Source organism: Coptis chinensis, chromosome 8, assembly GCF_015680905.1.
Source record: "Coptis chinensis isolate HL-2020 chromosome 8, ASM1568090v1, whole genome shotgun sequence".
NCBI classification, from domain to species: domain Eukaryota; kingdom Viridiplantae; phylum Streptophyta; class Magnoliopsida; order Ranunculales; family Ranunculaceae; genus Coptis; species Coptis chinensis.
Window position 1 is genome coordinate 50,545,605 of NC_141463.1, and position 23,227 is coordinate 50,568,831.

The window sequence follows — 23,227 nt, forward strand, 5'->3', positions numbered from 1 at the left end:
CATAACCATCCTAGTAAGCCACGTTCTGGTGGTCGAGCTGAGCTGCCTTCAGATTGTCTCTAGGACGCATAATGACATACCATTCCTAATGTGGGACTGTGGGAGTATGTGAACGACACAAATAAATATTTTTTTGTTAAGCAAGCTCGTTTTAAATGAGATTAGTAACTCAGTAATGCTGGCTGGGTTCAAACCCAGACCTTTGGTATCATCATGCATATATTGTATATCTGAGCGTCCCAACTTGTCCCTGCTCTTTGAGAACTTAATCCAAATGAGTCACACATTGGACAATCAAAATGGACTGGGAAAATTGTCATGAGTGGACTTAATAGACAATGGCACAATCAATAGCTATTGTCGTAAAATATGGCAATGCACAACGTAGGACCACAAAGCTATTATACATTCGTGTAATGATTTTATCACAAGCATTGTGGTGGGTGTTAACCTAGCTCTATTGTTCATCTGAACTTTTATTGGAAAGTGTACTCTGAACTTAACCAGATATATGAATATATCTCATCATGGTTAGGATTGTGGAACCCAGATTCCTTTTTCGAAAAACACACCCACTGCTGGGACCATTCATGACATACGCCATACATGACATGCATCTTATGGTGGTCTGACATTTTTATTTTTAAATGATGATACGTACCAGCATCTGAATGTATGTAGTCTAATTTTGGGTGTGTTTGGAGTAAGGATATTTGTGTCCCTAATCCCAATCCATTCCTCATTGTCTTATCATATGCTTGATATCAGATTGTGATGGCATTTTATGACCGGTTGACTAGTCTGGCCTATATTGAATCCTATGCTCTTACCTTAATCCTCTTCTAATATTCTTTGGCAAGTATTTTCTGGTATAAATAACTAAGATGATGCAGTGTGTTTTCTTGTGGTTATTCCAGTTTGTTTAGAGTACAGTAGCTAATCACCCCCTTTCTTTTTCTGTTTTCCGTTATTTGTTTTAGGATGTAAGCCATAAGCTTGAAGAGCAGAAGGATGAATGCCTAGCACAACTCAAGGACAATGACATGTAAAGTCTTCTTTTCGTACCTATGAGATATTGGTTTAGTAACAATTGTGTAGAAGTGAAATTAGGAAGAAATTTAGCCCTATACCAAGCTTTTCTTACTTTTGCCTTCAAAATTATTCTCATAAAATGCCAGGTTTTCAAAAAGCTTAACAGCTTACTCCGACTTCCCATCGTCACAGACAGTTGTATGCCCCCATTCAAATGTGAGTGAGCAACATGCCAATTAATTCTATATAGAAAGCACCTGTTATTTCCATGTGTGCACATCTTATGTCTTCTGGTTTATGGATCATTCAGACGGGATTGCAAAAATACATTGAATACTTAGCTATTGCTTTAATTATAGTACTGATGTTTACAATGATTAGGTCAATTTATGTTAACATTAATTGATTTCGGTTACTTTTTCTCCCCTCCTAATTTGTGTGCACATATGCAGTGTTATCATGATCTAGAAACACAATTCAACATTTTTCTCAATGGTGGTGGACAATATATTCCCACCAATCCAGTGCCACTAATGTTTCAGCACTATTTAAATATATTTTAAACGAAAAATTATGCTGGAAGTGTGGAGCTCCGAATAGATGAAATTAATGGTCTTAGTATATGATGTTGGAAGAGGTGGCCGGGCTTGATTGTAAGGAGATGGGCTCTCTATCTAGTGAGGAGAGGAAGAGGAGAATATATCTTAAGAAAGAGCTTGTAAGTCCTGTTTTTATTCTTCTGGGGGTGGTTTGTCGGAGGCAAAAATCAAAGGTGGTGATGTGAAGGAAGGAGGGAAAAATACTAAATATTTTCACGAGGGTAATACTATTGATTGCCATGTGTTGGAGTATTATAAAAAAACTATACCACGAACTAGGTAGATGTAGACTAAGGGTGGATGAGCTACATTTCGATAGAATATTAAGTTAAGCTAAGGCAAGTTTGGAAGCTCCTGTACTTGAAGAACAAGTGTAGGAGGCTGTGGGTAAGCTAGGGATGATAAAGCTCTAGGACTGGACGGTTTTCCTATTGTTTTTTTTAAAAGGTTTTGGCATTTTGTTAGGGGTGATTTAGTGAGAGTGGTGAATGAGTTTTTCATCAAAAGAAGGTGTCGAGCTTCTTAAGGACTATAGACCTATTAGTCTTCTTGGGTCTATTTACAAGATTATTACTAAAGTGTTGGCAAGGTGGAATGGGGATTATTATTTCTAATTTTCAAAATGTTTTTGTGAGGGGACTGGTGGTGGGTAAGCTAGGGATGATAAAGCTCTAGGACTGGACGGTTTTCCTATTGTTTTTTTTAAAAGGTTTTGGCATTTTGTTAGGGGTGATTTAGTGAGAGTGGTGAATGAGTTTTTCATCAAAAGAAGGTGTCGAGCTTCTTAAGGACTATAGACCTATTAGTCTTCTTGGGTCTATTTACAAGATTATTACTAAAGTGTTGGCAAGGTGGAATGGGGATTATTATTTCTAATTTTCAAAATGTTTTTGTGAGGGGACTGGTGGTGGGTAAGCTAGGGATGATAAAGCTCTAGGACTGGACGGTTTTCCTATTGCTTTTTTTAAAAGGTTTTGGCATTTTGTTAAGGGTGATTTAGTGAGAGTGGTGAACAAGTTTTTCATCAAAAGAAGGTGTCGAGCTTCTTAAGGACTATAGACCTATTAGTCTTCTTGGGTCTATTTACAAGATTATTACTAAAGTGTTGGCAAGGTGGAATGGGGATTATTATTTCTAATTTTCAAAATGTTTTTGTGAGGGGACTGGTGGTGGGTAAGCTAGGGATGATAAAGCTCTAGGACTGGACGGTTTCCCTATTGCTTTTTTTAAAAGGTTTTGGCATTTTGTTAGGGGTGATTTAGTGAGAGTGGTGAACGAGTTTTTCATCAAAAGGTATCGAGCTTCTTAAGGACTATAGACCTATTAGTCTTCTTGGGTCTATTTACAAGATTATTACTAAAGTGTTGGCAAGGTGGAATGGGGATTATTATTTCTAATTTCAAAATGTTTTTGTGAGGGGAAATGCCAAAATCTTGATTGTTGCTTAATTGCAAATGAGTTAGTGGTTGCAAAGAGGAAGATTATGGGGGTGGAGGCATGTTATTCAAAGTGGGCTACTTGAAGCCATATAATCATGTTTTGTAGAGTTTCCTTGATTTTGTGATGGAAAAGATGGGTTTGGACTTTGGAGCACTATAGAGAAAATAGGTTAGGGTTTACTTCTTGAAGGATTGATTTTCAACTCTTATCAATGGTATCCCACATGATCTCTTTCATAGCTCAAGAGGTATTAAGACAAAGAGGTTCGAAGACAAGGTGATCCTCTTTCACTGTTCTTGTTCATAATAGGTAATTGGGTACCGATGATCAATTCCTTGGTTGATGAGAGTCTTGCTTATGGGTTCAAGGCCACAAATAGGGAAACTGCTATCTCCGTCTCTCATTTACAATTTGCGGAGGATACAATGTTCTTTTCTAGTGCTACAGTTGAAAATGCTCGTAATACCAAGAACCTTCTTGCTTGGTTTGAGTTGATTTTGTGATTGAAGATTAATTTGTCTAAATCCAAAATTTATGGCATGGGGATGGATAGTTTGGTGGATATAGCAAATGTCTTGGAGTGTGAGGTGGAGTCGCTACCCACAACTTATTAGGGATTGCCTTTGGGAGCTAAAAGTAGATCGAAAACAATTTGGGGAAGGTTTGAGAAGGTCGTAAGTGCCTAGTCAAAGTCAGAGGGAGATGTACTTTGGTCAAATCCTCTTTGAGTACCATTCCTAACTACTTATATTTGTTCCATATTCTAGGGTGGTGGTGAAGAAACCTGAGAAGTTTACATAATATATTTTGGAGGGAGTGGGGAAGAAGAGAAAAATGCACCTTGTTAATTGCGATAGATTGTGTATCCCATTTGAAGGAGGGTTGGGGTGTAAATATCTTTTGCTAATGGTAAAGCTATGATGTCGATGTGGTTGTGGAGGTAGGGGTAGGAAGAGGAGCAATTGTGGCGAAAGGTGGTGGTGGATAAGTGGTGAGGGAGCAAGTAAATCATAAAAGATCGTACAAAGCTATACAAGTTCACACTTTGGAGAGGCATTGTTAGTGGATGAAATGAGTTTTTCAAAGGTGTTGCTTCTACACCTGGCACTAGAGTATTTCCTTTTGAGATGACATTTAGGTATGAGATTCACAGTGGAGGGGCCTATTTGGCAATATGTATGCGTTGACCCAATAACAAAAATGCAAAGGTAGCGGAAGTGGAGTGGAATGTGACATTTGGAAGGGGATGAATGATTAGGGAGATTGAAACTTGTGTATCTTTCTTTGTCCATCATTTGCTAAGAAGTGGAGAAGTTTGTGGAGATTGATAGGATGAGGTGAGTTTGGGATACTAATGAGTTCTTGGTGAAATCGTTCAACCAAAATATGGCTAAGAAGTTTGTCTTGAAAATTTTAAGAGAAGAAGAGATAATCCATAACTTTCCTCACAAGAAGATATAGGACTCAACTCCATTTTTTTTTGTGATTGGTAAGCCTGTTTTTAAACGAGATCAGTAACTCTTTGATGGTGGCGGGGTTCGAGCCCCAGACGTCTGGTATCATCACTTAAAGGTTTTACCGACTTTGCTAGTCGACTCAACTCCATTTAAGGTGGTGTTGAGATGTTTGTTATAGTCCCACATGGGATGATGGTAGCCTTGCAATATAGTATGACTAGTTAATGCCCGTGCTAGTCGGCACTCGAGACACATTGCGATTAAATAACTCTCCAAATGACCATCTTCATGCTATAACCATTTCTAGTAATTTTACACTTTAAAATCATTTCATGCATACACTAAAGTGAGCTTATGACAATCCTATACATTTCATTTCTCACAAACCAACTAATTACACATATCTCTTACACCTTGATTAATTTAACCCGTATGAGAATAAGAACAAATGAGGGAAGAGAGACCGGAATTAGAAGCATTATTATTTTATCTTATTTTTAAATATAAAATCCGACAGAATCTCTTCTGTATTTTCAACATTTTAAACACCTAAATCCTGTCATAACCCGAAAATCAAAACAATACAATTCTCATAGATCATAAAATCAACTCTACTCATATTTATAATTTTACATTTATACATAACACAAATTACTTCTGAAGCTAAAAAACAACTCATTAAACATTAAATAAGAGTCCACGTAATATTTCACCTTGGACTAATTCTTGTAACCAAAGGAAATATATATATATATTCTCTTTCTCTCCTCTACTGAGCTCCTCATTTATCTCCTTCTCCCCTTTGCATCTCACTCGGTATTAACTTTAAATTAATTTGGAGGTCCTGGAACAACTTCAAATGGTTGCACACTACTATCCTCAGTTATATATAAAAATGCACCATGGACCAATGACTGTACGAATTGATACATAAAGTTAAAGAATGTCACAACTGAAATGATGGTTTAAGAGAGCATAAGTGAACCAAATGTTATTCCTGAAAATTTTAATTTGGTTTGAAAAGAGCTCTAACAAAATAGCAGGACGAAGACTCGAAGTAGTAAATTGTAGAATACCTAATTGAAATGCAAATTAAATTTGAAAGTTAAGGAATGCATAAGAACTTGAAATAAATAACCAAGCAAATAAAGAAAAACTTGCGGAATTGAAGAATATGACAAAAATTAAAATTAAAATCATACATCAATGTTATTATGGGTGAATCAAAGGCCTGTTATGGGAAAAGACTGTTCACAATGTATTCGAGGAATCAATTAGAATACCCTACCAGGCCCAGGCAATCGCTATTATTTTAAGGGTTCCAAAGTGATTAACTCCCCACTCTAATCCATACGTTCAATTCCTTCAAATGAACTTCAAGTCTTTGTCTCTTTTCAAACACAACAGTCAACAGTGCTACAAAAACTCAAAAAGCTAAGGATAGTTCAAAGCAACAAAATGCATGGTAGTTCAAATGCCTCTTTAAGTAGGGTTTGAATAATTGTTGACTAAGTATGTATTGTGAACAATCTTTTGAACTACCCGGTCTAATGCCTACTCAAACTCTGATGCATCCAAGCTACATTATGAAGTCATTATAAATATAGAAACTCTAGCCAATTAACACCTATATTCCTAAAAGATTTCTCCATTAGTAACTTGGCCTGGTGTAACAACTCCAACACTAAGAGTCGCTCTAAAAATTTGAACAAACATAAGTACTCATAAAATCTCCTAAATTGAAAAGTAATGGTACAACTCGAAACTCATTGTTTGGTTTCAGTGATATCACGCTAGTACGACTTTAAAGCTCACATTTAATCCTAATCTTTCTGTTATACTTTAGCTTTGTGATGTCAGCTAGAGTCTCTAAATCTTGTCATGTGCCACCATGAAGAACAAATTACACTCACGATGGTACCAAGAATTGACAACACCAAGGTGGAATGACATGTTACTATTGTGTTGCATCCCATAAGTTGACATCTGACATGACTTGTATCGCGAAAGTCGTCATTGTGACATCCAAATTAGTTAGGGGATTCTTTGGTTAACTTTAACATCCTGGTACGCAAATGTATCCCCATCATCTAACTCAGTAGTCTATCCTTGCAACAATTAAAAAAATGCCTATGTAATTTGTCGCCTATACAATTGTACACTAAAGTGTATATTTTAGAACCCATGCATGCAAAAAGAAAACAATCAAATTGGGTGTGTTACAGAACTAAAAAGTATGAAAAATAATGGCTTCGAAGAAAACTTAATTTAATATTATATAGACTTGAAAAAACTATGGATCATACAAACAAATGAAACACTCGATGTTTCTAGTTTACCCTTAGCAAATTGATCATCAAATCAAATTTCACTGGCGTTAGTGCGTTGCTAATTTTTTAGACCCCCAAAACAAATATAAATAAAATAATTTTTTATTTGATCCAACATCAAGTTAAATGAAAACTGACAGTAAAGAACACAATTTAAAGAAGACCTAAAATCACTCTTTTATTGAATCTCTCAATCACAAATCACACATAAACACAACTACTCCAACCCTAACTACAAGCCCGTTATTTAAAGTAAACCTAGAAAGCATAAACCAATAGGAACACGACATGTGTCCAACTAACTAATGGACTCGAACCATGGGCTTGGACTCAATTAATGTTCTACATCAGAATTACTTACCTTGCATGAGTCAAAGACAGAAATCGACTCGAAAAGCATGGTTTTGTGCTGTTTCGATTGTATGGATAGATTCAACTGTTGAAAAAATCACACCTGGGAATCAAAGAAAAGGAGAAAATTAAATGAGAAGACGAATTTAAAAGTTTTCCAAAAATATAAATATTTGTGTTACTGTGGGTCGAACTCGCAACTTGATGAGCGTGAAAGTCGGTGATAACCAAATGGGAGCCGTTTCTGTTGATGTCAACGTTTGACAATTAAATGTATCACTATGGATCATCTCAGGGATTATCAGTGTCCCGCGGCCTTAGATGGTGCTAGAAATGATCCGCGGTTATAGCACTTGCCATTTCTCCTGTCTTAACTGTTTAACATACACAAATAGAAATGTAGAATTCAATCCAATGAAACCTCTAATATTGCACAATATGAGATACTCCGCTTTCAGTCTGCTAAAAAAACAAAGCAATTACAAACTGAGTTAATTACCAAAAATAATTAAATTATTATTTTTTATGAAATTACCAAAAATTACTGCTTCAGAGTAAATCAAATGAACCCACTTCATTATGAATCACTAATACAAAATCAAAATACCATAATATATAACACAAATATCTGAAAATTTTAAAACATTATCAGTATATATAGAGCTAAACACTAAGAGACCACTTACATTGGATTTGAGCGTAAGGAGGTTTTGAACACATGGAAGCACACCAACAAAGCTTGACGACTTTAAATTGAACAGATGACCAAGCATAAGGAATCCATTGAATCATAGAACCAATTATAACCGATTCTTTCGCCATTATGGTCTTCTTCTATGGTTCCTAGACCGGTACAGATTGATGATAAACCTTTGTAAATTCATGATTGGGAAAAGTCGAGTTAGTAGAAATTAGGGATTTAAGGTTTTGGGGATTTTGTTTCAGGAGGTGTTTTTTTGTTTGTGGGCAAAATTATGAAAAAAAAGAGTGCAAAAAAAAAATGAAATTGATGTTGGGCTCTGACTCGAACCTGCGACTTAGTGTGAGAAAAGCCCGTTAAAACCAAGTGGGAGCCGTTCCCGTGGATGTCAGTTTTGCACAAAATAATTGATCCGCACTCAGCAGCCGTTTGATCTTGCTCAAAATGATCTAGACAGTCATTTGTGTGTTATTTTGTAGCGGGAAAAAAACCCTATCTTATTAGATAGATGTCCCAACCGTAAAAAATATAGTATGATGTTCCTGGGCCTCTCCACTTATTACTAGTTGGTTTTAAGTTGGATGCTCATAATGTTTAATAGGTAGCTTTCTTTTGTTGGCTTGCTATCTTGGAGAGAATTAAAACCATAGATGTCTTGAACAGGATGAATAGGGGAGACATGGAACTTCAAAATATTTGTTCACTATGTAAGAGGAGGAGAGTGTGGATCATATTCTCCTCACATGTGCCTTATCAAAGAGTGTTTGGGAGCTATTCTTGCGTCTTTCAACAAACTTTGGAGGTTAACGACTAATGTCAAGGAGGCGCTTAGTAGAAAGGTAATTTCTCAACCGCTTTCTAGCAAGGCCGTGTGGATAGGGAAGCATCTCTTTAGTGCTATTGTTTTGATATTGTGGAAAAAGAGAATTACTAGGGTCTTTGAGCAAGTGGAAAGGGATTTGAATTCAAGCTGGAATTACATCATTAGGCATGCGCTAATCCTAGTTTCAAAGCGGTGACTTATCATGATTATTTTTGTAATTGAAACACTCTTGTATTGTGAAATGGTTTTGAAATGGGCTGGGGGACTTGTCGTGGCATGTAAAATGTTGCTACAAGAACCAATACTTGTAAACTCTTTGTAAATTTTAAAATCTCGATGAATGAATTTTACTGATAAAAAAAATAAAATAAAAAGTTCCTTTGTGCCCCAAAGTTCTAATACATATTTAATTAGTAACTAATTCAGAATCTATATTTCTCCTCCAGGCTAAGAAACAAGTTGAAGCATCTCTCTGATCAATATGCAGTTTCTGAACAACAGTTTACTCAAAAGGTACTAAAAAAGTTTTTCATGCTAGTCCTTGTTCTTGCTTGATTTTGTATACGTCTATTTTCAAAGTGTTGTTTACGTTTCTTGTTGTTTGAATCTTGAATATGTAGTTAAAGCAAAAGACTCTCGAACTTCAGCTTGCTGATCTAAAAGTTCAGCAACATGAAGAAAAGTTGAAACAGGAACAGTCCCAAATGAAACTGTATGCCGAGCAAGTGTCGCAGCTATTAGCAACTGAAAAGACTCTACGGTTACAGTTAGCTGCTGATGGAGAAAAGTTTCAGCAATTCCAGGTATTTTCCATTTTGCATTTATAGTTCATAAATTGGATAGATCTCGTGACATACATTTCTCGGAAAATCCAAAGGTCGAAACAGGGTGTTCGCAAAATATGGACTAGTATGAAAAATAACAAAACATGTTAGTCTTGAAGAGTTCTCTCGATATTTTGAGGAAAGGTTGGGAGTTCTAAAGAGGTCTATGACTTGACCTGAATACCCGTCGCTAGTCCCCCTACCAAAGATTACCCAAGGTATTTTCCAAGATTCCCCAGGATCTTCTTCATTCAAGATTCTTCTGCAATTACTCCCTCTCCTCCTCCATCTCTCTTTTTGTTTCTCCATTATGTATATAAACCAAACTTGTCGTCTGCTCAGTGTTTTTAAAAAAAAAAAGGCATAATAGCATCCCGAGGGGCCAAGCCTTTTAGAGGCTTAAGGCGAGTCTCAAAGAGGATTGTGGCTTAAGCGGTTTAGCCTCAATGTCTAAAAAGGAAGGGAAAAAACAGCAAAATCCTTGAGAAAAAAGATGAGATTTAACTTGTCATATGAATAATAGAATTAAAACAAACTAAGACGCTATTGAGGCTATAGGTTTTCCCTTGTGTGTAAAGTATGGGGCTACATATAGAGTGATTGGAGACCCTAAAAGGACTTTGAGGGTTGTTTTTTATGTTGAGGGAGATGCGGAGTGTCAAAGTAAGAAATCAAACAAAAAGATGAAAGAAAAAATGTTAGGTGTTCTTGAGGACGCGAGATTATTTTAGCAGTGAGGTATAGCCTCATTAACCCTCAATACTATAGCATCAAGGCATAAGTCATATGTACTACCTGTGATGGTATAGCCTCGATGCAAAGTTTGGTCTTTACGCTCTGAGGCGCGCCTTGAGGTGTAAGCCCTCAATCCTTTTTTTTTCCAAACACTGCTGCTTTCTGTCTGTGTGGCTGTCAATGAAAAGTGTGGTTTTGAAATCCAAGTGTCATGTCTATAATCTGTCGAATGTTTACATGTCATCTCATGGACCTTTTATTGAGATTCATTATCTTTTTTGCCTATACTTTCGTCTCCTTCTCTTGACCCTTTATCTAATAAAAAGGTGTTATTAAAATCAGAGAAGTCAAGAAACAAAGTGAAAATGGTTAAAGACCTAGGTAAATCTTGGTGGATGGGTTAAAGACGATGGCCAATGAAGGAAATCTGTGTGTTGCATGTGGAATTTCTCAAAATTTCATTGAAAATTTCAAAATATTGGAGGAAATCTCGGTTTTGGGGTTCCTTAAATTTTATAAATTTCAGATTTTGACACTGTAACACCTTCATATATTTTCACCACCACACTATTTTTTATTATCATCTTTTTTTTTTCGAGAAAAGAGAAAAAGGAAAAAGTTATACCAGGTGAATGAAATTGCTTTGTTGGTCAAAACTCAATTGCCAATGGGTTCAGGGCATTTGTTTGGCTTAAGACGTGTCTTTTCAGCTCTTTTATCTTATCTATTCTTAATATTTTGTTTTCTCTGGATTACTTTGTCCTATATGCATAGTATCATGCCTTTTGAATTTTTGATATCATGTTTTCTAAGATTGTTAGATTATATCTTCAATCAGAACTAAGGTATAGAAGCTTAGTGCGTTATAGTTGTTAGTTCTTGTTATCACAAAAGTTGTCAGGTGTAGGGTGGTCTGTAGAACTAAGGTATAGAAGCTTAGTGCGTTATAGTTGTTAGTTCTTGTAATCACAAAAGTTGTCAGGTGTAGGGTGGTCTGTGTATGCCACTATGCTCCTAACTTGACCTTGGGGCCTTTTTGATAATATACCTTGGTGAGGCTCGGGCTTTCAGAGTTGAGTGATCCTGAACTGCGTGAGGTACCAGAGCGTAAGATCCTATGGTTTCCTCGGGTTTAAGTTTCTAGTCCCGCTAAGGGGGTGTTGTGAAGTGCCTGATTTCCCCATGGAGTTTTTATGCCTGTGCATGCCTCTCCTTAGACCTGTGGCCTGTTATACATTGTTGTTTCTCTATCTGTCTGCTCAGACTTTTGGAGCAAAATGGAAGTTAATGTGTACATTATAACATAATCTTCTTCAGTTTTAGATTGCTGTATCTATTGATTATAGTTGAACGAGTCACATGCAAAGTATGTCTGCAGGAGGCATTGATAAAAAGCAATGATGTCTTTGAGACATTTAAGCAAGAGATTGAGAAGGTATGTTTTTAATTTTCATCGAGCATTTATGTATATTTTGTTCATACTCTTTTAACATGTTTTGTGCATTTCTTGCATGTGACCGTGAACTAATAGAAAGCTATTTGACTTTGTTATACATATACATAAACTAGATGGCCAAATCAACCAAGGAACTCAAAAAGGAGAATGCTTTCTTGAAAGGCAAATGTGAGAAGTCAGATGTTACACTCATAGAACTTGTCGATGAGGTAAGTTCGGCGTGCATATTCATCTCTGTATCAGTAGTACTCCTGTTTGCACTTCAATAACATGATCTCCTATGCATATTGCCAACAATGAATTCTGCTTGCCTTTGTGTAGTCTCTTTCATTGCAAGCTACAGCCTTCTTTGTGACCCGATTTTTCCAAATGCTGTAGCAAACTTATTGAAATCTATTTCTGATATTAGGGCATCTTAACATGCTTGTCGTTGAGGAATGATTTCCATGTTTGCCTACAAGTGCACCTATTGCTACTTTTATTTGCCTTCCTTTGTATACTTGGAAGTTGGAATTTCTTTGCTGCACCCATTGCTTACTGTTAATTTTAAAAAAATGAAGAGTCTGGACTATAAACTGATGTCTTTGTTAATTTCTATTCTTTGTTTTGGTGAAGAAGGTTGAAATGAATATGTAATTTGATACTTTAAATTCCATAAACCTGTCGACTGGTGGTAGTGGAGTCCTTTGAATGGAAAGAAACTATAGCAATAGCAATAGCAATAACAATAACAATTGAGAAAAGCTTAGAGAAAAGCTTACTTCTAGTTTCTTTTGGGTGGCGCAAGTGGAAAGCCTACATAGTAATCCCCTTTTCAAGATTTAATTGATTAAACAAAACAATAACAACAACGGAAGGAAACAATAACAATAACAATAACAGTAAGCAATTGCTATACCGATTTGATCCAGATTATATTGCAGACAAACAGCGACGTTCAACCGTACATAACACAACCCGTCAATATTTAACCATATAAACTACCAGTTGTGTCTAAACATTAATTAAATTAACCTTGCTTTACCTCTGGCGTGCCCTGCATTGGGGAATACTTGGCTACAGAGGTGTAATTTGAAAGATCTCATGACTTCTTTCTAAGGGGAAGAATCTGGGGAATCGAGAATTTGATTCAAAATCTGACCGAAGCTTTGCATTGTGTGCTCTTGGTGAGCTGGGATGGAGAAATGTCCCATTTTTAGCCTGTTTATACGGGCTTAAGGGAGCCAAAGGCGCACCCAATAGACTTTTGGAGATATTTCTGCCTGTATTTACCAAATTGAATCGGTATTCACCACTCTCGTCCTCTCAACAAACATATGTTCTCTTGTACTCAAAATCATCCAACATGTTTTGGAAACTTCCTCAGTTTATGGAAGTCCTGAACATGCTTTGTTTTTTGACTTTTTTCCTTTTGTGAAAATTGCAACTGTTTGTTTTCGAAATCAAGAAAATTATCCTCAGTGTTTTGCACAATAAATGTTAATCTTACGATTGTTATGGCATCTTCCTGTATTCTCAGCGTGAACAGTGGAAGAAGCAGCTGGACAAAATGAGAAATCAGAAGGAAAAACTTGAGTCACTCTGTAGGTCGCTACAAGCTGAAAGGAAACAAAATTCTTTAGACACCAACAACTCTAGTCAAACCCTTACGTCGATAACCGTATCATCTGAGGAAGTCTCGTTGGAGACTGGCAGATGTGCCTTGCAATCGGAGTAGTTACAGGAAACATTTAGTAAAGTTTATGACAGATGGAGGACGTCGATGTGCTTAGTATATGTCCATTTTCAGATTTTGAGAATCTTCCTACCAGTTTAAGTGACACTTATTGTCGAAAAGGAGAAGTTTAAGTAACATCTTATGTCAATTCTGTTTTTGGTTTTTTTGAGTATCAGCATTATCAACTAAAGCACGGGTATTATTAATATAATAGTGTAACGGTTATACGTAAAGCGTGGTGTCGGTGTCTAAGTTCCATATATCTCTACTATTTTTTTTTATTAAACTCTGCTATTTATTAGTCTAAGTCATGAAACTGGAGATGGAAGTCCCCATCATACAAGCAACTGTCACGGATGCTTTGTCCCTTCGCCCATATGGCTTTATATAAAAAGAGGAAAAGCTAAGCAGACATCACGTTAATGTTCTCCACTATGGGTCTCCATTGACATTTATAGGATGATTCTTCTCCCAAAATGCAGTTCAAGTTTTGGAATCTCTCTCAGTGATGATAGTTAAAACCTTGTTGCCGTCAATAGGTCATTGCAAGTTCAGCTGTCACCAATTTCGTATGCTCTTTAGAAAGAACCTTCCTAGTCTGAGTGGCCGCCCCTAAGAAAGCTCCATTATAGGCTCATAGACCTGAAATGACATGTTTATAAAAGGCGAGCTACATGCCTACATAATTAAGTTGTATGCCGTTCTTGCTCATGTATTTTTTCGCTACATGTTATCTGTCCTATTTTCCAACCTACGCACACGAAGTATAACGCAAATTATTTCTAAAAGTGAGGTGCGAGGTATGTGCACACACACTATAGACTAGTAGGAGTGGAGGACGCAATAAATCAACCAAAAGACTGATGGATCATGATGCTCTTCATTGCATGTCGGAATCTTCCATTTATTGTCTCCAATGTCCAAATCAAAAGACAGTAAAACAAGGTCCGAACTAAGAATCGTCTAATGTATTTAAAGAAAACTGAAGAGTTTTTTTATTTGTTAAACATAAAAACAATTTTAAAATTGAACGAAACCAAAACCAAAACTCTTGTTTAAGGTACGGGTTTAAAACGGTGTATTTGAAAAAAACTTAGTTCGTGTTTTAAACGGAACGTTTCGGAAAAAAAATGGAAAAAAAGCGTAAAAAAACGTGGGACATAAAAAACAGGTTTAAAACGTATAATACATAAAAGAAATGGTAAAAACCGATGATAAATAATATAATAGATAAAAAATTTGATTTTTTTATAAGAGTGGAAAAAAGAATTGACACATAAAATAAAAATAAAAATAATTCAAATGAAAGAAAATTCAAATACATGAAAGTATCAAATTATCATTACTTATCCAAATACTAGAAGTTTTAGATTCAGTACCAAAACACGACTCTAAATAAGATACTACTAATTACCAACCATAATAGCATAATCAAGTTCTACAAATAAATTAATAACTTTAAAATTTATAATTAATTATTAATAGTCCAAAACAAAATAAAACTGTCTCAATAAATCAATCTAATGCCCACTCTTCAGAAAGGTAAACTCCAAAACCTCTTTTTCTTCTTCGTGTTTTCTTTTTTTTTAAAAAAAAAAAAAAGTTTTAAACGGGAGATTTTCAAAGTTTTAAACGTTTTTTAAGTTTAAAACACGTTTAAAACGTTTAAAACGGGTTTTTTTTTTGAAAAACCCGGGTTTTAAACTAGAACCAGATGCATTGCCAATATCTCGGGTTTTAAACGCGTTTAACTTGGTGACAATGGTTTAAACAAACAAAGAGGGTTGTATGCAGCAATCAAACCATTGAGAGCTGCCTTACAGTAATTAAGATTATCCAGGTGGAAACTTTATTATGTTTTTCCTCGTTCTTAGATGAATACGGAGACGAAAGGTGAATTAACTATGGTGACAGTTGCGAAATTTGGACCAGACTGCATAGAATGAAACCAAAAGCATGCACTTGATGATCAAGTGACTGAAATCGTTGGGAAATGATTAACAATTTCGAAACTCAAAATGTTAGTACGATGTCTTTTACCTTTTCGATCGATTTAATTTATTGTTTTTTTAATGCTATTTAACTAAAATACTTTTACAAAGGAAAGTAAAATAAATTATGTCAGATTGCTGAGACAAATTATGAATAGCCCTCTCAATACTCACAACAAAGAACAGACAATCTCTATTCTGTTTAATTATTCAAATCCAAAATTGCTTTTCCTAAAACCCTAAGAAGCCTTTATATATGCAGCCTAAAATACATGCGAAATAAGAACTAGATTCATGCTTTGCGATATACTCACAAAGCCTACAATCTACAGAACGGAAATAACAACTGAAAAGTAAAGCCTAAACGCCCTCCCTCTCTGATAACGTTATACCAACTCATATTCTGACATGAGTTATCTACATCATTCCCCCCAGCTTGGTGAGAAATTCGACCTCGAATTTGGAATTTCATCACCGAAAGAATCATCATCATGAAAAGGGATTAGATGATTCACATTGAAGACATCTGAAGTGCCGATATGGTTTGGTAACTGCAACTTGTAGGCATTAGGATTGATCTTGCGAATCACTTCAAACGGACCAATCTTATGCATACCCAACCTATTGTAGTCACCAGCAGGAGCACGATCTTTGAAATCACCTGCTTCAAAGTTAACAACCTGACGGTGTTTATCAGTAGCCACTTTGTACTTGGAATTAGAATCAACTAAATGCTTCTGGGCAGCGCTCTGGATCTTCGGCCTTAATCAGTTTAATAAACTCATCCGCCGTCTGATCAGCTCCCAAATGTGCGTTTTATGTATGGATATCCAAATGGGTACCCGACCCGGTCCAAACCCAATTTTTCGGGTTTTGAATGGATATCGGATTACCCAGACCGGTTTTCAGTGGGTCGGGTTTAGAATTGGGTATTTTGTTGAGAAGTGTGACCAAACCCTACCCTAATCCTATATTTCGGGTACCCATCGAGCTCAGGTTCGGGTAGGATAAAACCCGGTATAAATTAATAAAAAAAAACAATAAAAAACCTCATTTGGAATATATATCTACATTTTATTCTTCTTCAGCTATCTACCAATCCTTCAAACAAAATAAAACTTCTAATGAATTTGGAAGTAATTATGACATATACTCTGACATAATTTTTTTATATGCTTTATAAATATATGGACTTGGAAGGAACTATAGACACATGACCACGTGCAATTGCTGAAAAAATTGGAAACCCCGACGTAAATTTTTCCATAATATAATATATTAAATAACTCATCATTGTAAACAGGAATGAGATCATAATCCAAATATTTCTCTAACTCATTCTTTTCTATGAGATTAGTAGTAGGCAATTGAAACTGGATTCAGAGTTCGGTTTCGGACTGGGTTCAGTTTTGGTCTTTTTATCGGGTCGGGCTAGGGTCAGTTCGGATTTAGAGAGTGTGACCAAACCCTACTTTATATATTTCGGTTTGGGTTTGGATTCAGGTTTTGTTAGGTTCGGGCAAGGTTCGGTGCGGGTTTTGGGCAAGATAGACATCCCTAGTTTTATTTCTCTTATATTACTGGATTACAGCCTTTCTTACGCATAATGAAAAGACAACTCATAACTTTTATTACCTTTTTCAAGTTACAAAGAAATTCAGATCACTTATAATAAAAACTGCGTCTTAGCACCAAAAAAAGCATTTCTTCCGCTTATTATGAAGACTCGAAGCTGTTATGAAAAAGTCAAAGTCAAAGGTCAAAGGTTAATGACTCATAACCAAAGAGCTGAAAGCCAAGTCCTCAACTCAGAAGACTAGAGATAGATGTCCTTAACACAAAAGAATGCTTTCTCTAAAACCTATCTTGATAAAGAATAAATCAAAAAGCAAAAGGAAAAAGTAAAATCATAAAGCAAAGGGTGAGGTGTCTCAAATGTAATGGAGAAGGGCAAATCAGTCATTTGCATAAAGTAAGGGTATAAGAACTAAAAGTTAGGGAGAGAGAATGCACCTAGGCTTATTCTAGTGTCATGTAGAATTTATTTTCTAGTCATTTTCATTCAAGTCATTTACTTTTTGTTCTTCAATCAATCAATCATTTATTTTCTTTGTTGTTCTTCTTTCAATCAATCATTCAAACAACTTAGTCTTTCAAGTCATTCAACCCATTAGAGTTAAACAACACAAATGCTAAACTAAAAGAATCTACCTTCCTTCCTTTTAAAAGTCCCAAATATTCAAGCTCTAAACAATTTATGGCGAACCACATTCAATATCTTTTGAAGACTCCCACAAATAAAACTTCAAATGGCGCCGCCGTCATGGATTGAAGGAGCAAAAATACTTGGTTGGGCATCTAAGGAGGGAAGCATCACTCTCACCTTTTCACTTCTTATTTTTCTAATTTTCGTTGTTTTTCATTACTGACTTACTTTTTTGTAAATCCAGGTTCGAGATCAACATGCTGGAGAGGAGCTGAAGCTGCCTGCAGCTGGAAGATGACCAAACTTCGCACACATCCGGCGTGACTGCTTGGGCGACTGCCCCCTTGCCGGCGGGCGGCGAGTCCACTTCCACACAGTGATAGTTGGTTTTTTCATAGTTCAGTTATTTTATGTGTGTGGTTGTACTATGAAACTCAGATTTTGTAATAGAGTAGTATAAATCATAGTATAAAATATCGCGATATATATCGAGAAATCAGAGATGGATACAGAAATATTGCGATATTCAATTGGATAAATTATAATATAAATATCGACGATATTTATAGATATATCGAGATATTTCGACGATATAGCGATATTTATAGGATAATGACATGTATGAAAGAATTTTTGGCGATGAATTGAAGCTTAAGAAATTTCTTAGATAGAGAGTTCAAATTCTTGAAAAAGGGATCGATCTTTTGGATTTCAAGCCAGGTGGAGTGAACTTATTCAAGTTACTGATCTCAAATATATGCCCAAGAGAGAACTAAAAGTTGCTTCTAGCCAAATTTTGTCTTTGTTTCAAGATAATTATTCTGAAATGGTTGCTAGAAAGGTAAGTGCTGCTTTTTGAGATTGAATCTGCTTAGAATCTCAGTGTTTCTAATGTGAGTTTCGGTGATGCAAGTTTTTATTAATGTTCCATGGTACTTTACTATGTTGTATTCAATGTTTAGTCCTTTCTTTACTCAAAGAACTAAGCACAAGTTTGTGATATCTAAGGAAGGGAATGCTGCTGAGACCCTTTACAAGTAAGTTAATCATCGTCAGAAATTTTAAAACAAATTTGTAGCTTCCACTATGTTGTATTATTTAAAAAAAATAGAAGAAAATTTTGAATGGTCATGGTAGTTTGGTCATTAGGTAGTTGGTACTTGATGTCGGATGGTGAGACGGGGATGTATGAAAAGTTAGTCGCGAATAGTTTATCTTTGATACGCAACTTTAAGTTTAGTGTGGATCGTATTAAAACAGTTTTCAGTTCTGCAGTGATATTTGAAATTTCATATCAAAGTGGAATCTTGGTATTTCTGATTGAATCCAATTCTGGATGATAGTTTAATGAGTCGTCTATCCAACGCAGCAAGCCTCATTTAATTTGGATGTGGGTGGAAAAAGATATGCACTCCAAAATACTGTACATCAGAAAATTTTGCTAGTCGGAAAGACAGTTTCTGCACAATGTTAGGCCTCAGTTTTGATATGGATAGAAGGAGAGATAGGTTTTTGGTAAAAAATGAAAAAGTAAGACACATGAGTCTACTTTCTAACCCAATTGGCCTCAATGCGTTATGAGGCCTGTGGAGATAGAGATGGCACCGTGAAGTTGGGTTGACAGAGAAACAGTGCGTTAGAAATCAGTTTATGTGCACTGTGTTCGAGCCAAATTTTCGCTTATTTAGAATGAGATCGAGTTTTTTTGTAAGACATAAAGAAGTAAGTTCTATGTGTTAGCATTTTAACGCAAAAAGCCTTGATGCTTTTGGATATCTGTGGAAAGAGTTGTGCTATCCCAAAGATAGCCTGTCAGAATTTTCATTTGCTGAAAATTTGGATTGTTACCAAGTTCGCGCTATAATTACTTCTAGTTAGGCTGAGATTGGGACATCGAGTTGTACATGAAAAAGTAAGTGTATATATCATAGTTTTCAAATAATTAAGTGAGGTGTCATTTGGATGACTGGAGAAAAAGTTATTGTATTGGTAACTCAGCTAGAAAACCTACCGTGTTCTATTTTTACGTGCATGAACCTAATTTTGACTAATAGGTTCATTGTGCATCATTAAGGTTGGAACTTCATTTATTTATAGTGGCACTATTTGGAGCTTATCTTTATTCGTTTTGAGATGATCTAAGTTGTTGGTTTTTTTAAGTGTAAATGTTATCTAACTGTTTTGGCATTTGTCGATACGGTTATATACTTGATCCATGTATTTTTAAATAGGAATCATCAAATTTAATTATTTTTTCGATGTATGTATTAGATTATTCTCGTTTGTGTTAAACGAGGTTAGAAATGTCAAAGGGATTAATATCGGGTAGGACCACGCTATCCGTATCTCTGGAAATAAAAATGGGACACAGTGCAAATACTGTGATAAAATTTTAGCTGGAGGTGGCATTACAAGGCTTAAAGTACATCTTGGCAGAGGGAGCAAAAATATTGAGAAATGCTCGAAATGTGGAAAGGAAATTCGAGACATGTTCTGACAAATAGTTGAGTCTAGAATTGAGAAAAAAAAAAAAAAAAAAAAAAAAAAAAAAAAAAGAAGCTCAAGAACATTATAAAGCCGCCATGTATGCACATCCTCCTGGAGAAGACTCAGACGAAAATGACTACGAATTCGAGATGGCTCGGCAACTATCTAGAGATAAGTACGAGAGGTTCTGACGAGGAGGACTCGTGGGATATTTTATTGTATCTCATGTATTATAATTTCATTTTGTGTAAAATCAAATATTTTATTTCATGTAGTGTAACTTTCCTTTATTCTATTTCATGTATTTTGTTGTGGAAGTAGATATGTAATGTTATTTATGTGTTTGTTGAATATCTTGGAAGTGGATATGTAACTTGTATATATGTAATATTTATTTTGTTATTAAAGTGGAGTAGTGGAGTATATATATACATATCTCAGAAAGGTTGATCAATGAGAATTGTATTGTTTTGATTTTTAGGTTATGACATGATTTACGTGTTTTAAATATCGAAAATACAAAAGAGACTCTGCCGAATTTAAAAAAAAAAAATGATTTATCGTTGATTTTAATTAATTAAAATTGAACGTAGTCATATTAACGCCTAGTAATCTTTCTTTAATATTTTAATCTTGAGGTGTTACAATTAATGTAGTAATTTATGTGACTTTTTAAATATTTGAATTTGTATTTGAAACTTAGAATATGATTTTATAACGACATATAACCATTCTAAATATTTGCAAATAAGTTAGTAAGTATTTTTGAGCATTAGATAGTAGTTCATATTAAAAGTAATTACCACATTCAAAGAAAATATAAATGATTTGTGGATATTTGCACGATATATGTGGATATTTGTCGATATATGTGGATATTTGTCGATATATCCACGATATTTGCAGTTAGAAATACCCACACATAGTTGGTCAATATTTGTGGATATTTGTTGATATATCTTGATATATCTACGATATTTATAGATGCCCAAATGTAATATATCTCCACAGAGGGGGATATATTCTTGATACATATCTATAAATCAGGGGTCGATATTTTGCCATATCCTGATATTTTGTACTATGGTATAAATCAGTAGAACTTGTTTGTAATAGATAGAGATAAAGAAAAAAAAAAAAAAAAAAAAAAAAAAAAAAAAAAAAAAAAAAAAAAAAAAAAAAAAAAAAGATTTTTGGTTGATTATTTCTTTGGATTGATGTAAGTGGAACACTTGGTTGAAGTTGTGCAACTTATCAAGAGTTGGAGTTTTCATTGCCTTGGGAAGTTCAAGTGTGCGAGGAGAGTCGTGAATCATACGCTCGCGCACTTTGAATCAACATGGTAATCAACACTCTAATTACGTTTAGCTCTAGTTAATCTAGATAATATATCTAAATTAGTTAATCTATTAGGTTAGTATTAGTGTTAGTTTACTTTTATGTTTTGGGCCCTTGAAGGCAAAGTTGTTTAATTATCAAAAACCCAGACTGTGGGTTTTTTAAATGGACTTTTTTTGTAATATAAAATAGGGAAAAGCTCGAACGACTGGGCCTGATTCTCAGATCACGCACCAACCAACGTCGCCTTCTCCTCAAGTAGCGTGTAAGCACGGCTTGAGAGGTAAATTCTAAATCTCCTTGAAGCCCATGTAAGAGTATACCTTATGTGTTCAAGCATGCTTAAGTGATTGTTTGAAATTTAATTTCCGCACTGCAATTTCAATTCACGCATAAGGCTGAACCTGAGCCACATAACAACCATTGGGAAGTCATTCCTCAATGTAGATAAATCGGACGATGCTTGATTCTTGAAGCCCTAGACAAAAAAAAAAAACAAAAAAATTAAAACCAATCAACTAGAGCCCAAAGTAGTCATGCTCCTCTAGAAAAGGAGAAAAATATAGCCACGAGGATTTAGAGTAATCAATTACCAGATTCCGGTGGACCAACTGTAGGAACCGTTATTTCAGAATGCAAATTTCTACAAACAGCGAAAACCCACGCGCAGCGGAATTAATGGGTTCTCACGATTTTGGATAGAAAACATACTTTTTGAGAATCAGCTTAGATGTAATCTCTGAGAATCCAAGCTTTATGAAATCCGAAATCAACCCCTTGATCTTCTGTTGTATTCCTTTAGAATAGATTGGACGATGTGTGGACAACGATCTACCAACCCCCTTCTTTCTCACAAAGCTAGATCCAATTTTGGATCTATCTTTCCTTGCCTCTTTTTCTAATCCAGTGAAATAGTGAATTTCAGCCAGAGAGAAGAAGGATTCTATTTATAGGCTACAATAGGGACCATGAGGAGAAATTAGGGTTGGGCCTCCTGACGGGCTTGGGCTTCCCATGTTCGCCCAGAACACACGGCCCAAGTCTGTCAACAAATGGCTTATTCCACTAAAGGCCATTGTTGCACTACCTCCCTAATCCCAAATTACGTGTCAGCGTTTATGGGCTCCATATTATATGCTCGTTGATCTCCTCGTGTTTAAGATATCGAATGTCCATTGATTAAGTCAAGTTACTGACAACTACATTAATCAACTTTTTATGTCCTTGAGTAGTACCACTTAACCTCATTGTCATGTCGGAATAAATCCACCTGCAGGGTTTACATGACAATCTTTTTGAGCTCCTCAAGGGGACATCATCAACCCGACTTCCTGCGGGTCACGGATTCCTTTTATAATCAACATCACACCTTACATACAATGTCATTACCTAATCCATCGAGTTTGTTGATTCACAAATGAATCTCACTCAAATATTTTCAAAAATCCAAAAAAATGAATTGTTACTGTTTGTGCATCATCATTGATTGAGCATTCATGTCTTATCAATATGCATCGCAATCGTCATGGAATTACAATGCAAACCCAAAACCTTGTTCTTTTTGCAGTAGTCTTTATCACTGGTTATCTCATTGTCCATCATATACCGAATTCGGGTCTACTATGGGAAATCCTTACTATTGTGAACTTTAATTTTCAAACTTCCCTAGTACCCCATACACTTAAGAGTTTTCTAGTCATGCCGACAATTCATGGAGTTCCACCACAAATAGTCAACCACC

At 35.5% G+C, this 23,227-nt stretch overlaps 1 protein-coding gene across 7 annotated transcripts in view; it reads left to right on the forward strand.

Annotated features, from left to right (window-relative positions):
- LOC147481831 (alpha-taxilin-like protein) overlaps window positions 1–18,327 on the forward strand; it is a 28,871-nt gene extending 10,544 nt beyond the window's left edge. For 3 of the 7 annotated variants that reach the window (XM_086580920.1, XM_086580921.1, XM_086580922.1), the window contains 6 exons: window positions 981–1,045; window positions 9,179–9,245; window positions 9,353–9,535; window positions 11,670–11,726; window positions 11,861–11,956; window positions 13,267–13,697. In XM_086580920.1, coding sequence (XP_086437046.1) covers window positions 981–1,045; window positions 9,179–9,245; window positions 9,353–9,535; window positions 11,670–11,726; window positions 11,861–11,956; window positions 13,267–13,464 — 666 coding nt within the window. In that variant the 3' untranslated portion in view covers window positions 13,465–13,697. Of the gene's footprint in view, window positions 1–980; window positions 1,046–9,178; window positions 9,246–9,352; window positions 9,536–11,669; window positions 11,727–11,860; window positions 11,957–12,068; window positions 12,401–13,266; window positions 13,698–17,905 lie in introns of those variants that run through there. The other 4 variants (XM_086580924.1, XM_086580926.1, XM_086580923.1 and 1 more) reach the window with 3 other exon arrangements.
- Window positions 18,328–23,227: the final 4,900 nt, after the last annotated feature.